This window comes from Armigeres subalbatus, chromosome 1 (genome assembly GCF_024139115.2).
Source record: "Armigeres subalbatus isolate Guangzhou_Male chromosome 1, GZ_Asu_2, whole genome shotgun sequence".
NCBI lineage: Eukaryota > Metazoa > Arthropoda > Insecta > Diptera > Culicidae > Armigeres > Armigeres subalbatus.
Window position 1 is genome coordinate 103,616,626 of NC_085139.1, and position 16,599 is coordinate 103,633,224.

At 46.6% G+C, this 16,599-nt stretch overlaps 1 protein-coding gene across 11 annotated transcripts in view; it reads right to left on the reverse strand.

The window, feature by feature from the left end:
* The window catches only part of LOC134203753 (filamin-A), a 352,847-nt gene that overhangs the window by 204,658 nt on the left and 131,590 nt on the right, over nucleotides 1-16,599 (reverse strand). For 5 of the 11 annotated variants that reach the window (XM_062678633.1, XM_062678643.1, XM_062678619.1 and 2 more), the window contains 7 exons: nucleotides 12,635-13,118; nucleotides 12,327-12,341; nucleotides 11,776-11,867; nucleotides 10,025-11,713; nucleotides 9,391-9,957; nucleotides 8,035-9,182; nucleotides 7,842-7,975 (listed from right to left, as the gene is read on the reverse strand). In XM_062678633.1, coding sequence (XP_062534617.1) covers nucleotides 7,842-7,975; nucleotides 8,035-9,182; nucleotides 9,391-9,957; nucleotides 10,025-11,713; nucleotides 11,776-11,867; nucleotides 12,327-12,341; nucleotides 12,635-13,118 — 4,129 coding nt within the window. The remainder of the gene's footprint in view (nucleotides 1-7,841; nucleotides 7,976-8,034; nucleotides 9,183-9,390; nucleotides 9,958-10,024; nucleotides 11,714-11,775; nucleotides 11,868-12,326; nucleotides 12,342-12,634; nucleotides 13,119-16,599) is intronic. The other 6 variants (XM_062678623.1, XM_062678627.1, XM_062678649.1 and 3 more) reach the window with 3 other exon arrangements.

Genomic DNA, 16,599 nt, shown 5'->3' on the forward strand with positions numbered 1-16,599 from the left:
AATACATGAAAGTTCTATGAAAAGTTAAACCGTTCACGAAAGGGCCACGTGTAGAGCCTGATATGTGTAAGGGCATAAACGGGAACCTTCTTACGAACGAGCGTGAGGTAATCCAAAGGTGGCGGCAGCACTACGAAGAACACCTGAATGGCGATGTAGCAGACGAAATAGCGGTATGGTGATGGACCTGGAAGAACGCGCGCAGGACATAATGTTACCGGCTCCGGATCTCCAGGAAATCCAGGAAGAGATTGACCGGCTGAAGAACAACAAAACCCCTGGGGTTGATCAACTACCAGGAGAGCTATTTAAACACGGTGGTGAGGCACTGGCTAGAGCGCGGCACTGGGTAATTATCAAGATTTGGGAGGAGGAAGTTTTGCCACAGGAGTGGATGGAAGGTGTCGTGTGTCCCATCTACAAAAAGGGCGATAAGCTGGATTGTAGCAACTACCGCGCAATCACATTGCTGAACGCCGCCTACAAGGTACTCTCCCAAATTTTATGTCGTCCACTAGCGCCAATTGCAAGGGAGTTCATGGGGCAGTACCAGGTGGGTTTTATGGGCGAACGCTCCACCACGGACCAGGTGTTCGCCATTCGCCAAGTACTGCAGAAATGCCGCGAAGACAACGTTCCCACACATCATCTATTCATCGACTTCAAAGCCGCATATGATACAATCGGGACCAGCTATGGCAGCTAAGTGGCTGGAAATCGTACGTACTTTGGACTCCGAAAGACGCTCTGATCGAACGGAGTTCGCCGCCGTACCAAACTGAAAATCTACAAAACGCTCATTAGACCGGTAGTCCTCTACGGACACGAGACCTGGACGATGCTCATGGAGGACCAACGCGCACTTGGAGTTTTCGAAAGGAAAGTGCTGCGTACCATCTATGGTGGGGTGGAGGCGGCGAATGAACCACGAGTTGCATGAGCTGCTGGGAGAACCATCCATCGTTCACACCGCGAAAATCGGACGACTGCGGTTAGCCGGGCACGTAGCCAGAATGTCGGACAGTAACCCGGTGAAAATGGTTCTCAACAACGATCCGACGGACACAAGAAGGCGAGGTGCGCAGCGGGCAAGGTGGATCGATCAGGTGGAAGGTGACTTGTGGACCCTCCGTAGACTGCGTGGTTGACGACGTGTAGCCATGGACCGAGCCGAATGGAGAAGACTCTTATATACCTCACAGGCCACTTTGGCCTTAGTCTGAAAAATAAATAATAATTATTAAATCCCTTGAATCGGGTCATTTTCCTAACATTTGGAAAGAGTCATTTTTGGTTCCTGTTTACAAATCCGGGAAAAAATCTTATGTTCAAAATTATCGTGGGATTGCCTTAATCTGCTGCATTCCAAAGTTGTATGAGTCGATAGTTAATACAAACAAATGTTTTGTCAACTGAAGAATAGAATAACAAGCTCACAACATAGATTTTTCAAGGGACGTTCGACAACAACGAACCTGTTAAAATTCGTAAATTTTTCTTTAAATGCAATGGATCATGGCAATTATGTAGAAACACTGCACACATATTCCAGCAAAACGTTTGACCGCGTTGATATCACTGTGTTGCTCTTCAAGTTAGAGAATATGGGTATAGATGATTGGATTAAATCGTATTTAACAAATCGCAAACAAATGGTTAGATTTCAAGGAAAAACGTCCAAACCCATGAATGTCACTTCTAGTGTTACACAAGGTTCACATCTGGGTCCTCTTCTTTTTATTCTGTTCGTGAATGACGTTTCTTATATTTTTAGCAACCTTAAAAATTCTTATTTACGCAGATGATATGAATTTTTTTATGGAAATCAAAAATTCAGAAGACATTTATATTAATGAAGTACAATTATTCCATGAATCGTGCAAAAAGAGCTTACTATAGTACTGTATACAGCTGAATGTAAAAAATGTAGATAAATCGCTTTCATCAGGAAACGAAACACACCTACCTATATAACTACAAAGATTTTAGGAGATAAAATTGTTGAAAAATGCGAAAAAGTTGGATATTTAGGTGTTATTCTTGATTCTAAATTGACTTTCTCTGATCATTATAACACAATAATACATAAAGCAACGAACACAGAAAAAATAAAGAACCTAAAAAAAAGGCTTAAAAAACTCAACTTTGAGCACGAAATTCAAATTTTTAACTCAAAAGTAAGTAGTTTTCTCACTCCCTCTCATGGGTGAGTGTAGGTTTCATTAAACGCTTTAGCATTAACTTCCATGACCCTTATGCAACGTACACACCAGTCAAGCAGTTCGACGAACATTGACTCCACCCCCAAGAAAACGCTTCGGTTGCTGCTTTGTTGAAACCTGTGTGAAGTTGTTCGAACAACCATTTGACAGTTGGCGGCTCGGTTGGGAAAAATTAAAACGGTTTGATTTTGGTTTGAGTTGTCGGGGGTGGAGTCAAGGTTCGCCGAACATGTTTGAGCATTTGTAGTGAAGTTGCACAAACCCCCATATATTTTTTTGATGGTTGGCGCATAAGTTGGCGCTTCGGTCGTTCGTGTGTGATATTGTTGGTCGAATAAATTGATTGTTCGTGCCGGTGTTGGTAAAACTTGATGGATGTTCGAATAAACGAGAGGTGGAGTCAATGTTGGTCAAACTGCTTGACCGTGTGTACGTTCCATTACACACACTATTAAAACGTTGTAAGTCTCGTATGTTAGATCCGTTTTAGAATATTATAGCACTGGCTGGCCGACATTTATGAAATCACATGAAGAACGAAAAGAATCTGTTCAGAAAAAAATCTAGCTGTTTGCCGTGTGTAAACTAGGATGGACTGCATTTACATTACATTGCCGTCTTACGAAGCACGTTGTATGCTTGCTTATAGATATTCCATGAAAGGCGATAATATGCTATGGTCGCATTTGTGAATGATATTGTTTCGCAACGCACATACTCTTCAGAGCTGTTATTTAGCCAAAATTTTTATATTCCAAGCGGGCAGCTGAAGAATCGTAATCCTATGGGGTCTGCCTAGGATGTGGTGGGATCGACAGTGGGCCCTGTTGAACTTCTATGAAAAGCTGCATGTGCCCGCAAGCAGGCCCTATCAAAGCGACTGTGTACCGCTCAAAGCGCACTAGCCTAGTCCAGGTGTTGGGTGGGACTTTAAACAAATTTGACCCGAGTGATCGAGCGTCTGTTCACCAAGGAGGTGCGTCTCCAACAGCGTATGTTCTGGCATCCAGCCCAGCTGAGTATGAAATGCTATTCCCCGGAAGCTACACCTAAGATGGCAGCTCCATCGCGGTGGATACCCTAGCAGCACAATTCAGGCTGATTTGGTTGCTGCAACCCAAATGTGAACAAATTTAGTTGCATATAGGTTGCAGAAGCCCTTACGCCATATGTGTGCTGCTCTAGGCCGACACCCTAGTGCTCCCAAAACATCAATTTGTTCGAGAATCCGATAATGAAAGAATACGGACTGATTTTACAGCAACGACTCATAGCGCGAAAAACGGACACGAATAGGAACATGGAACGTTTTAACCCTAGCCCAACAGGGTTAATTGGCACAACCTGCCAATGACGCACGCCGTATGAAGTTTGAGATCCTGGGACTGAGTGAAGTCCGTTGGCCAAACTTTGGAGAACACAGAACGCCGTCGGGACAAGCCCTGCTATACTCTGGTTTACGAGGTGAACACGCTCCCCGGTATCGCGGAGTTGGCTTTCTACTAAAGCGCTCAGGCACACTCTGCGCTTATATAGCGGAAACTTCTTGATGTACGGAATAAACGTAGTGCCGATATCGCGTCTGATCATCACCTCCTCATCGGCGAAATACGCCTGTGCATTGCGCGAATTCGTCGGCAGAAGGAAAGAGTTGGACGACGATTCAACACACGCCGACTGGAAGATGCCACGGTTAAACGGTCCTTCGTTGAAGAACTGGAGACGCGTGCTGCAGATATTCCGGAAGGTGGCAGCGTGGAAGACCAATGGACCGCCATCAAGAATGCCTTCAATCTGGGCAAACTGCGCACCCAGAGAAATGGATCACCTGAGACCTGGAGGAAGACAGAGGAGTGAAGAGAAGCCAAAGCCGCGATGGAGCGATCAAAAACCAGAGCAGCCAAAGGAGCCGTCTACGATACTCGGCTCTTGAGAAGGAAGTAAAACGCTCATGTCGAAGGGACAAGCGAGCGTGGGCAGACTCTCTGGCCGATGCGTCTGTATGCGATAACTGGCGAGGCATTATGTTGCTGTGTACCGTTTTCAAATTTCTATGCAAAGTTATCCTAGCCCGGATTGAGGAGAAGATCGATGCGACTCTCCGGCGGCAGCAGGCCGGATTCCGTGCCGGAAGATCCTGTGTGGACCATATTGTCACGCTCCGCATCATTCTGGAGCAGGTCAACGAATTCCAAGAGTCCCTCTACTTGGTATTCATTTACTACGAAAAAGCTTTCGACCATCTCAATCACGAGAATATGTGGGGCGCCTTGAGATCTGAGATAATCATCAGTCTCATTGAGGCACAGTACGGACCTTTTCATGTAGAGTGCTCCACAATGGGGTCTTGTCCGACCCTATCCGGGTCGTAGCTGGTGTGAGGCAAGGATGTATTGTATCACCGTTACTGTTCCTCATCGTAATCGACGAGATTCTGGTAGGTGTGATTGGCCGTGAACCAAACCGCGGGCTATTATGACAGCCTATAACCATGGAGCACCTGAACGACTTCAAATTAGCTGATGACGTTGCACTCCTCAAAAGCCTGTGAAACCAGCGTCTGATCATAATTCATACCGACAGATTGCCATGCTATCATGCATGACAAAATTATTGGAGAAAATAATCCTTTCAAAAGTGGGTCGAAGAAAATGGATCGCTTTCAAATTAGAGATGGGCGTTCAGATCCGGAACCGTTAAAATGATCCGTGAATCATTTTTTAAAAGATCCGCTTCTCCAGATCAGCAATTTTTTGGGCCATTTATGAGGAAATCATCAAATGAAAAATTCATTGTTTGTACTTCACACGCTTGTGAACAAGAAAAGGTGAATTTTTGGTCAATACGGTTCTAATGTGTGAGCCTTGATGACTAACGTTTCACTATTTTGTATTCTTCTTGCGTTTTGTTCTAAGGATCCGATCCGGTTGAAAGATACGGATCATTAGAGTGAATGACCCAGATCTGATCCGATCATCAAAGTGATCCGTTTTGCCCATCTCTATTTCAAATACTCAGTATGGATTTCGAAAAGGGAAAGGAACAAACGATTGTACTCTTCTCTCTTCAGATAAGGGCCCTTTTAATTCAGTTTCCAGAGAAGTATTGTAACACAATCTACACATTATTCGACTACCCGTTACTTTGAATAATTTTTTGTACAATTTATTGTCAGATGAACTTTACACTCGCCACTCTGACCACTTCCAGAAATAGTCTAGACCCATAGTGTAGACCCATGTCTTCTCCAAGGTTCTTGTTTAAGTCCCTTGCTTTATAATTTCTATGTGAAAGATATTGACAATTATTTGGAAGGGCAATTTACGCTCAGACAACTTGCAGATGACACCGTGGTCTTTCAAAAGGGTCCATATGCAGATGTCTTGCAAGGATTGCAAAGTATCCTAAATAATCTGACTGTTTGGGCCAGACATTTATGTAGTATTCAGTAGCTGTTATCCAATTCAAAAAGATTTCATCGCTCTAGATATAATTATATCAACATTAATTATACAATTATTACACTACTTCTACATGAATTTCAAGTCACCAATGTACCCTACAATCTAGTACGGTTTAGTATTGTTATGTTGCACAATCACCTTGCTGCAGTTTGGTATGGCAAGGAGGGTTGCTATGGGTGACGACGTGAGGTTTCGAGTGTTGATTTTGTTTGAGAAAACCATACTTTCAGTTTATTGACGACTTTTGCAACGCTCGCATCGGCGGACTTCTTTGGGATACGACAATTTAGGGATCGACTTTTCACCGCAAAAAACTCAGTTGGTTGTGTAGGATCCTTCTAGTCAGAATGACCACTGCGCTGACATCGAGTCTGAACATCACCTTCTATTAACAATATTCGAATACGAACTGCTCAGATTCAGTGGCAGAACAAAAATGGTTCGAACGAGCGGCGGTCAATACACGCCCATTGGAAGAGATCGTTCGATGAAGAACTTGGTTTCGGGCAGCGGATATTTCGGAAGGTGGTAATATATAGAATTTCAGTAGAACTTTCACTAACCGGACAAGTCGCCGCCCCCGGCCGCCATTTCCGGATGACTTCCGTCTCATATTTTGACGTAAGACTACATCTGTGCGGGGGTAAACTTTGCAACTGCGAAAGATTTTAAACGTTATTGGTTCTGATGTTTCTCAATGGATTTTCAATTTTCTTGAACCATTCAACGAAGGAAGAATCAACGCTTCATATCCAATGTATTAAAAAAATGATTTGTAATTACACTGGATTATGTTTTTACGCGATTTACATTTTTTAAATTTTCCACTCATCCTAAATGTTTAACGTATATTAATTATCACGTGATTTTTCTTTGATTTATTCTGGATTTTTTGAAACATATTGCGAAGAGTTTGGTGGCAAATTGAAGTCACACGGTCAAAAATACGAGCGAAAAAAAATCGTGTAAAAACAAAATCCTGTGTATTTGCTATTGTGCTTTTCAAGCACAGACATCAAATTCATGCAACTTTCAAATTTGGTTCTAATCCTCAGTTGGAGCAGGACAAATTAACATTTTTGACATGTCCTCTAATAATCCAGAATATCTCCGGTATCCGGCGGTCTGAATATGAATTCAATCCAGTTTCACAGAACTAGATGAATTTTTGCCGTCGAACACTGACAGTACCAAAGAAATTGGATTGGATGATATTTGACAGAGTAATGGTCATTTGAATTTTGATAAAATTTTGCCTGTCCCGAAAAATCTGTTCAACCCCTGGCTTTTGGCTTTCAGTCTTTTGGGATCTAAAACGCTGTTTTATGTTTTCATCCGATGTTTCGGATACATGTATTGTGCCTTTTTCAAGGAGTTAACTATGTTCCGTTTTGTTGTCACATTAACCCTCAGTACAGGACCTATTTGTCACCACAATTCGTTTGCCCTGTCTTGTGTGAGGTAGGGCAAAAATTTGAATTGACCCGGCTGGTAGAAACTTTTGGTGCACTTGCCTATTTGACAAGGAAACCCTAATGCGACTTAAGTTCAGGTGATACCGTCGTCGGGGCAGACAATGAGTCTGGAGTGTAAGAATGGGTTAGCGCCCTCAACGGCAGTCTGGAGGTTGGATAACAAAATCGTTCAAAAGGGTATCTTATACATTTTTCTTATTCTCAGATGCCGTGACCTGCCCTAATTCCGCGCATCGCCTAATACCGTGGTTTTCATAAAAAATCAGAACTTGGCTATCATGGACATCACATTATTTGGTGAAATGTTCAACTATAATATGTTTGAACATTTCACCAAATAATACGATATCCATGATAGCCAGGTTCTGATTTTTTATGAACACCACGGTATTAGGCGATGCGCGGAATTAGGGCAGGTCGCGGTACATAAAATCTATTCTAAAAGCATTCTAAGTTGTTGAAACAGTGAGAAATTCTCATCCCCATTTAACCCACAGTCACCTCCGACAACGATATTTAATAAAGGTTACTCGAAAAATTAATGAATTCCAGCAGCGCACAAAAAAAACGGGGAGAAATGCTATTTTATGCAGAATGCGTCCAACAGCAGTCTTGTGCATTTCTACCCTGTTGTTCTGAAAAATCTTTATCATTGAAATAGAAATCTTTCATTTACTTACCCTGCTTCCGAGTGGGATACAATTTTGCATGTAACTGCACCGGTTCCGGCCTCACGCGCATCAACGGCCACGTGATTCTTCTTGCCGTACTCCTGGTTGGTCGGAATAGCCTCCAATAGTTTTACTTTCTCTGCCTAAAATGTTAATCATGAAAATTCCATATCCAAATCTCCTTTTCCCAACCCCAACTTACCTCCCCAGTGGGTATGGCCTGCAACAGGAAGGGCGATCCCACCACGTCCTTTCCTCCGCACTTAATACTGACATTGTAGGGTCCGCACTCATCCGGAACGAACGTCACAGCATAGGTGCCGTCCTCAACCTGCTCCATCTTCGGCACGAGCGGCTTACCGTCGGGACCCTTAATACTAACGTTGATGTCCTCCTTGCCGGAAGCTCCGGAGGTGCCCTTTTTCGGTGCGTCAATTTGGAACTTGGCTGGCAACGATGCCGGAAGGTTCTTTTTGGTCGCAGCGTCTCCGTAGACTTTGGCGGGAGAGGAAACTGCGGGAGCAGGCTGGACGGTCATGACGAACGGACTGCAGCTGACGTCCTGCTCGGCAAAGCGAACCTGAGCCGTAAGCACTGAACCTTCCTTTGGTGGACTGTACGAAACAGCATAGACACCGTCACCCTTGTCCTCGACGTGAACCTTTATTGGGTTTCCGTCGGAAGAAGTCAGTTTGACAGCGACCGCACCTGGTCCAGCCTGGCCACAATCGATGTAGAACTCAGCCGGAACTCCGTCGTACACTTGTCCGTGTTCAATTCCAGGGCCGTAAACCTTGACCTTCTCGGGACGGGTCGCTTCGTTGACGATAACCTTGAACGGTGATCCGGGGATGTGCTTTTCAGCGAACCGAATCGTAATATCGTACTCTCCCGGCTCGGTGGGAACGTACTCCACATCGCACGATCCATCACGATTATCGGTGCAACTCATTTTGGCTTCTGAAGGTCCTTCAATAGCGAGTGATAGACCACCCGCACCAGCACCACGGGTTTCTACCGTAAAAGTGGCTGACTGATCGGTCAAGGCATGTTCGAGTCCAGGACCGTACGCCCGACAGCGGGTTGGATCGCATCCGGATTTAACGTTGACGACAAACGGAGATCCCGGAACAGGCACATTGTCGTACAGCAGATCTATGGTATGGCGTCCCGCTTCAAATGGTGTGTACATAATCTTGAAGATGTCGCTATTGTCACAAGGGACCAGCTTACTCGGGATTTCGTTGCCCCGTGGATCGAAGATATTGCACGATAGTTTGCTCTTGTCCACGTCATTTCCGACCTTGCTCATGTCGACCATAAAGTCGGTCGGGGCATTCATGATGACACCTGTGAAATAAGTAGAACCAATTATTAGCGACGATTGAAAATGGAAAATGTTCAAACGTTGGATTAGTTCAAACTGTTTTTATCTCAAAGCCATGCAAATATTTTTGGGGAGAAGGATTGCATTTTTAGTAGTCAACGGGAGCGGAGGGCGAACACTGAACAACGAAATCAACGGCAACACTCGAGCACTCAAACACGACCGCTTTACCGTGCGGTTGGATTCCGATTCCGGAAACCCTAATGCGACTTAAGTTCGGTTCAGGGACGATAATCGCTTGGAAGGGAGAACCGGCTATGTGGTCGTCGTTAAACGTGATGTTGATCGTGTAGTCTCCGATCTCCGTAGGCAGATATGCCACGTTGCACGTCCCGTCCCCATTATCCCTACAATTAATGGCAGCTTCGCAGGGACCTTCGACGGTAACACCAAGTCCACCCTGACCGGCGCCTCTGGTATCGATCATGAACTCCGCCGGTCTGTTGATGATGCCCTTAACCAGACCAGGCCCGCTGGCCTGAACCTTACGCGAGTCGGATCCAACAAGACATTGCAATCGGAAGGGTTGGGGAGTTATCGGCGTACCACCGAAACTTACACTGAGAAGGTACTCTCCAAGCTGGGTCGGAGTGAAATTGACGAGGAAACCTTCGGCTGTGGGAATGACGTGCGCTTTGACGCGATTCCCCGACGGACTGGTGATGGTTACGGCGAGGTCGGCCTTGCCGATGCCATTCGTAATCACTCGGAACTGTTGAAGACTGTTCAACGGTGCCGCTAATTGGAAGGATGTCAGACGGTTGAATAGAAAGAAGTTTGAATGAATGCAGAGCAAGATACTTACTTGGTTCCAAGCCATCGACTTTGATCTTGGAGACATCAACCGCCGGGTTGACGGAAACTTTCGGAGCAAGCGGGACGTTGAGACCACCGTAGACCAGGTTCGTGGTGTAGGTGCCAGCCAATGGAGGAATAATTTCCACGGCGTAGGTGTTGTCATCATTATCGATGATGCGCACTGGCACTTTCTGCTTGGTTTCTTCGTGGATGAGATTGACTTCCAGTAGCCCGTTGCCAGCGTTTCTGGCGTCGACGTTGAAGTGAGTAGCTGCGTTAGGTCGGTTGCCGGACTCTAGCCAGGGTCCGAAGAACTGAACCTTGGATGGATCCAACGGGGTTGACACGTTTACACGGAATGGCGATCCAGGGATGGCGACTCCTCCAAAGTTCACTTCGACGGTAACGGGATCAGCAGTTGGGGCTGTATATTGCACCTTTTTAGTTCCATCCGCGTTTTTCTTGAACTTGTGCTCAATGGTATTGGCGAACACGTCGTTGATCTTCACCTCCAGTGGAGCATCTCCGGCCTTGGTTGCGTCCACTGTGAATTCCGTAGGCTTGTTGATAATGACGCTTCCGTTCTTTTCGATTCCAGGTCCAGACACCTTTACCAGCTCCGGATGGAAGTGATCCATCTTCGGCAAGATGTGGGCAATGTAAGGACTCTTCGGGATGTCTTCGTTGTCGCATAAAATATGTACAGCGTATTCGCCCGGAGCGGTTGGGTGATATTTGACTAGAGCCGAACCGTCCCCGTTGTCATGGCATTCAATCTCTGCTTGCGAGGGTCCAGCTATGCTGAAGCCTAGATTACCGGTTTCACCGTTGGTTTCCACTACGAAGCTTGCCGGGCTTCCGGCCATGCCGGATTTGAGTCCCGGACCATAAGCAACGATTGCGGTATGCTTCTGCGGACCAACGTTCACTTCGAAGGGAGATTTTGGAATCTCCACTCCGCCAAACAGCACCAGAATCTTATAGCGACCCTCCTTCAATGGAATGTATTGAGCTTCATAAGTTGAACCGTCCACCTTTCGGATGCTGTACTCTGGAACGACACCCCCAGGGCCGAACACCTTAACTTCCGGGATGCCTTCGCCTGCGCCCTCCGTGTAGATACGGAAAGTACAATCGTCGTCATTCACTCGTACTCCAACTGGCTGAAGTCCACGACCACTCGCTCGCACCTTCTTGGGGTCGCAAACTGGGGCCACCCTAACTCCGAATGGACTGTTCTTAATCTGTTGTCCATTGTAGAATACATTCACCGAGTGTAGTCCAACCTGGTTGGCGGTGTACTCACAGCGGTACTGGTTCTGTGCGAGCTGGCGAAGTTTCGCCGCCACTGAGGTCTTGTGATTGGCAGGATCGAGGATAATGACTTCGGGAACTCCCTTGCCGGCATCCTTTGTCGAAATTTCGAAGTACGTTTGCTTGTTGACGGTGACTCCGTCAGGTTGAATGCCAGGGCCGCTGGCGGTGACCTTGGACGGATCACCAGCTTGGCTATCCACCAAAACCTCGTAGGGGCTCTTGGGAATATCTCGGCCGCAGAACTTGACGTAGACCTTGTGCTGGCCCTCGATTTTCGGCACGTACGAACACGAATAGGTGAGGTTCTTGTCGTTGTTGAAGCGGCAGTCCACCTTCTCGGAGTTTCCGTTCGGGTTGACGACGGCCACGTCAACGGTTCCTGCAAATCAATAAGGTTTGTATGAATTTGAACACCAGGCTTGAGAGTTTCAAGTGGCTTACCTTTGCCGGCGGAAAACGTTTCAACGGTGAAGTTGGCTGGGGCTCCCACAACCGGCCCGGTTGGTTCGATGCCAGGACCGTACGCGCGAACCCTACAGAATGAACGGGGAAGAAGCCGATGTTAGTGAACTAGCTAAGTGGTGCTGTGGCGCACAGGATCAGAAACTCGGTAGGTCAAAACATGAAACAGTGGTAACCGCATGCTTGTTGAAAGCGCTGTTGCTATTTACATGAGCTTTTTTTTTCAAACATAATTTGTGTTGTGTCGTGTGTAGACTGTAGGTTTTTTTTTATGTATTTGTGGCGAAACATTTGGCAGATAAGAACAGTCTTGTATAGAAGGCGATTAGTCAAAACAGCAACGACGCGTCAACACTACACACGGATAGATATCGCTAGGTACGGTGGATTTTCAAATTTTTGACTTGCAATTTAGAAACGATTGATTTTAATTATGTTTTGCTAATTTAGGCTGTACAGAAATGATAACTATAACGCGCAACTTATGTAATTGAGCTGAGCAACTAAAGGCAAGCGACACGGCAACTTACCGCGGCGGTGGAGTACTGTGCGGCGTGCGAGAATGGGAGAAAGATAAAACAAAGAGTAAAATATGGTTTTGTCTCTTCTGGTATGTATCCTTCATGAAAGGATAGAAGGATGCTACATTTGAAAGATGTTGTCTACTAATCGCTATTGGTCAACACAAGCAATCTACAACTATATCAAAACTAATCAAGACCGGTAACTTTTGGGGATTTTGATTTGTCCGGAAAAGTTGGTGAGAGAAATTTTGTCAAATAGATTTCAAAAAACATTTTCAAGAGTTCGTTCAGCCGCGTAAGCACCGCCCACTTACCTGTTCGGGTTGGTTTTGGGCCGCAGAGGAGCCCCTTGCTTCAGTTTAGCATTCGGATACTGCGAAAGGTACGTCATCATGGACTGTTCGTCGATGTTCGGATTGACCATTTCCTCGGGCCGGATGAGCTGCCTGACATCAAGCCAATCATCGGCCAGACCCATGGCTTCGGTTGCATTCTGGACGGCATCTCTGGGATCCCAAAGGGGCCAATCGGGACACAGACCCGGTGCCACTCCGTCGACCAGCGCACCGATGGCTTTGCCGCTGGTCCAATCGTTGGTGAAATTATTGATCGGCAGATCCGGCACCAGCCGGTGGATCCAGTTCATCAGTCGCTGCTTGGGGGTTGTGTTGTTTCCGTTGGCTTGATTCTCGCCGTCGTCGCCCTCCCACATTGGCAGTGAGATCGAGTAGTGCAAGATCAGGGTCCATATCAGACCCATGATCAGCTTCAGCTTGCAGTCGACAATGTCCGACGAATCTGCGAAATATCACAAGAGACAAAGCAAACAATCAATTAATCATTTGTAACTTCCATCGCGTCAGCGCGTGTACATGTCAAAGAGATAATAAATAGTCTGGTTGCATCAAAAGATCGTGTTTTTCATGCTTATGTAGTGTAGTTAGAGACAGGACTTTAAGCAGGGGCACACTAATCTATTGAGGCATTAAATTGTCAACGTTTGTGTATCTCAACGGACTTTCTTGCAGTTCTTCTTGCAGTTTATACAAAGCAAGTAAGTAGTAAGTAGTAAAATTCTTCTTTATTTAATCATTTTTTTGATCTACAATTATTATTTTTTTACATGTACAGTGATTGGCCGGCTTGGCCCTCCAACTTCGATTTGATTTTTTTTATATTGTTATCTGAGTTTTTAAAATATAATATATCATGACGGCCTTTAGGAGGCGCTAGTGTGTTTTAAAATTTGATAACCTTTACTATGTACACTAATATTTACATTAAAAATTTGATAATCTAGGTTGGAACTAGCGCCCTAATTGGAGCCTGATCCGAATGCAAGCAACGGACCCTAAACTTTTCTTTACACTCACCAAAGCGTTCATGTAAGGTTTTTATCCCGGCCAGACTGTGGACCTCGGATGTTCTTGTCCTGGGAGAGGTGTTGAGAATCATCCTCAGGAATTTGGTTTGTACTCGTTGGAGTTTCAGACGATGAGTTTTAGCGCAGCTCTCCCAGACCGGCATGCCATATTCGATCACAGGGAGGATGATTTGCTTGTAGATAGCAAGCTTATTTTTCAGGGACAATGACGACCGGCGGTTGATCAAAGGGTACAATAGTTTCAACAAGACGTTACACTTCGTCACCGTCTTGTCAACTTGTTGCCTAAAAATAAGCTTGATGTCGAGGGTCAAGGCAAGTTAGTCGGCTTCATTGGCCCATTCCACAGTCGTGCCAATGAGGATGATTTTACAGTCCTCAGGTGGAACATGTTTGGGGATTTAGAGTGGGGGAAAATGATGACCTGGGTCTTCGCCGCGTTGATACAAATCTTCCAGCTGGTGAGCTACTCTGTCAGGGCATCCAGGCCTCGTTGGAGTTTTGCCACTAGCGCTCTGATCACTTTACCGTTGTAGACGATGGAGGTGTCATCTGCGAACAGAGACAGAATGCCGCTTTCTGGAGGTTCTGGCATGTCGGAGGTGAACAGATTGAAAAGCAGGGGCCCGAGAATACTGTCCTGGGGGACGCCTTCGACGATGTTGTGAGCATCGGACACCAGGCCATCATGCCATACATTGTCAAATGCCTTCTCGACATCGAGTAAGGCCATGGCGGATGTTTTTGAGACAAACTTGTTCCGTCTGAGGACGTTGGTAACTCGAGTCCGTTGGTGTACAGTTGACCGACCACGTCGGAAACCAAACTGTTCCTCGAGCAAGATGTTGAGGTATTCGGCAGACTCAAGTAATCGGTGATGAATAGCTTTACGAATAACTTGAACAATCCTGAGAGAAGGCTGCTCAGGATGGTGTAGTAGGCCTCTTGTTCGTCGTTGGATTAGACGACTCCTGCCGCCGAGTGAGCTTTACTTTATCCCTTCGTAGCTCGGCCGACGTGCCGTCGTCGACTTTGGCTTGTGTGGAACAGTAAGCCACGATGAAAGTGACGGCTCCGATGGAGGTGGTGACTTCCACTCCAACGGCTTCGATGAATTTGAGCTTGAATTCCGGCAGCAGGCGATGTTGCTTCGCAAGGCAATTGCCACTCCTTTCCCTTTGGAGCTTGTTAGTTCTAACCTCAGCAGCCTAAAATCCGGAATTGTTGCACTTACCTCGGGCTTCAGGTGGGTTTCGGTGATGAAAGCCGCATCAATCTCTTTCTCCTGAGGGAAATCGCTGAGCTCGACGATTTTGCTCTTGAGCGAGCAAGCGTTCCAATTTGGTAGACCCAACCTAGTAGTCATTTTCAATGACGAAAAGGCCCATAGTGTAGATCTGGTTGAACCGGGATTTGCATCTTCGAAGCCGAGTCGCAAGTTGGCTGAATATTGGAGCCAGCTGCTCCGGGGTGTAGAGCGGAGCGGAATCCTCCGGGGGTAGAGGATGCAAATCTTGATGCAAGCGGAATCCAGGAGGAGGGAGCGGGGGCCATCCGCTGGAGGATGGAGCCGGCGGTGCTGGAGTTTGAACCGACGCAGCTGCTGGTGCCAATCGCTTGTGCGGTTGTAACGGTGGGAGGACTGGAATCGCTCGACGGGGAGCCGCGATGGCCACCTCGTTGACTACAGGAGCACGGTTCTGCTTCGGAAGGTTTCTGGTTTCCACTTTTTCCAGATTTCCAGGAACTCGGCTCGCTTTAAGCAGCTCTTTGTGGTGGCCCGATGTTTGTCGCCACAGTTGGCGCACTTGGAATCGGCCACCTCCATCTTGTCGCACTCGTCAGTTGGGTGGAGTTCACCACACTTGTTGCAGCGCGGCTTCATGCGGCAGTTTCTGGTTCCGTGCCCGAAGTTGAAACAGTTGGTGCACCGCGTAACGTCGCGGTACACTGGGCGATATCCAGCTTTATGTGCTTGAAGGTGGTGAAGCCGTGCTCCAGGTGGACCAGATAAAGCTGGTCGCGATACCTTCTCGTCTTGTCGTGACGAGCAATTTTGTGCACCACGGCTTGAGTCCATTGCCTTCCAACTCCTGGATGAGCTCATTTTCCTCTATGTCATAGGGCCCTCGCAGCAAAGCCTTGAGCGGCTTCGTGCCGGGGAGGTCATAAGTGTAGAACTCATATCTGTGGACCTCGAGGAACTCCACGACTGACTTGTGATAGTTCGTTATGGTGGGCGTCCCCTTAACGTCTTCACTGCAGAGCCGGAATGTGCAGTTTAGGCCTTTCGTGATCAATTCCCGGAGCTTTGGTCGCAGTTCCGGCGAGTCGCCTCTGATGAAAGCCGACAGGCACTTCTTCTACCACACTGGTTGAGTTTGTGGCAGCTGCGACTTCTGCTTCTTGCGCTTCTTCGGCGGATTGCCGAGGTCGTCAAGTGGCAACAACGAGTACACGTTGCTCTGCAATAGTTGTTTGGAGGGATTACCCGCGCCTCCGCTTAGGCACTTTTCCCGTGACCGAATCAGCCACCGAGTCTCCCATGACGGGTCCGGGAGAAAATAACGCCAACGAGATGAAGCGAAAACGTAAACAGCGAATGAACGAGAAAAAAACACTTGGAAAACATGCGCGGGTAAAAAACACGTTCGTACGTGCTGCTGTCTTGAACTGGAATGTCGTTCGAGCTCAGGAATTCCGATCCGCCAGAAAACAGTTTCTTGTATTTAATAAATTGCGCTCGTTAGCCCCGCCCCTTTGCTATCTGATATGAGTGTAAAAATAATGTGCTAATGGGATTATTTCAATAGATACAAGAAAACTGCTCGCCGGCGCGCTCGAGCCGTTTTGTTCGGGATTCCGCAGAGAGCGGTCCAATTCTGAATTGGGTTA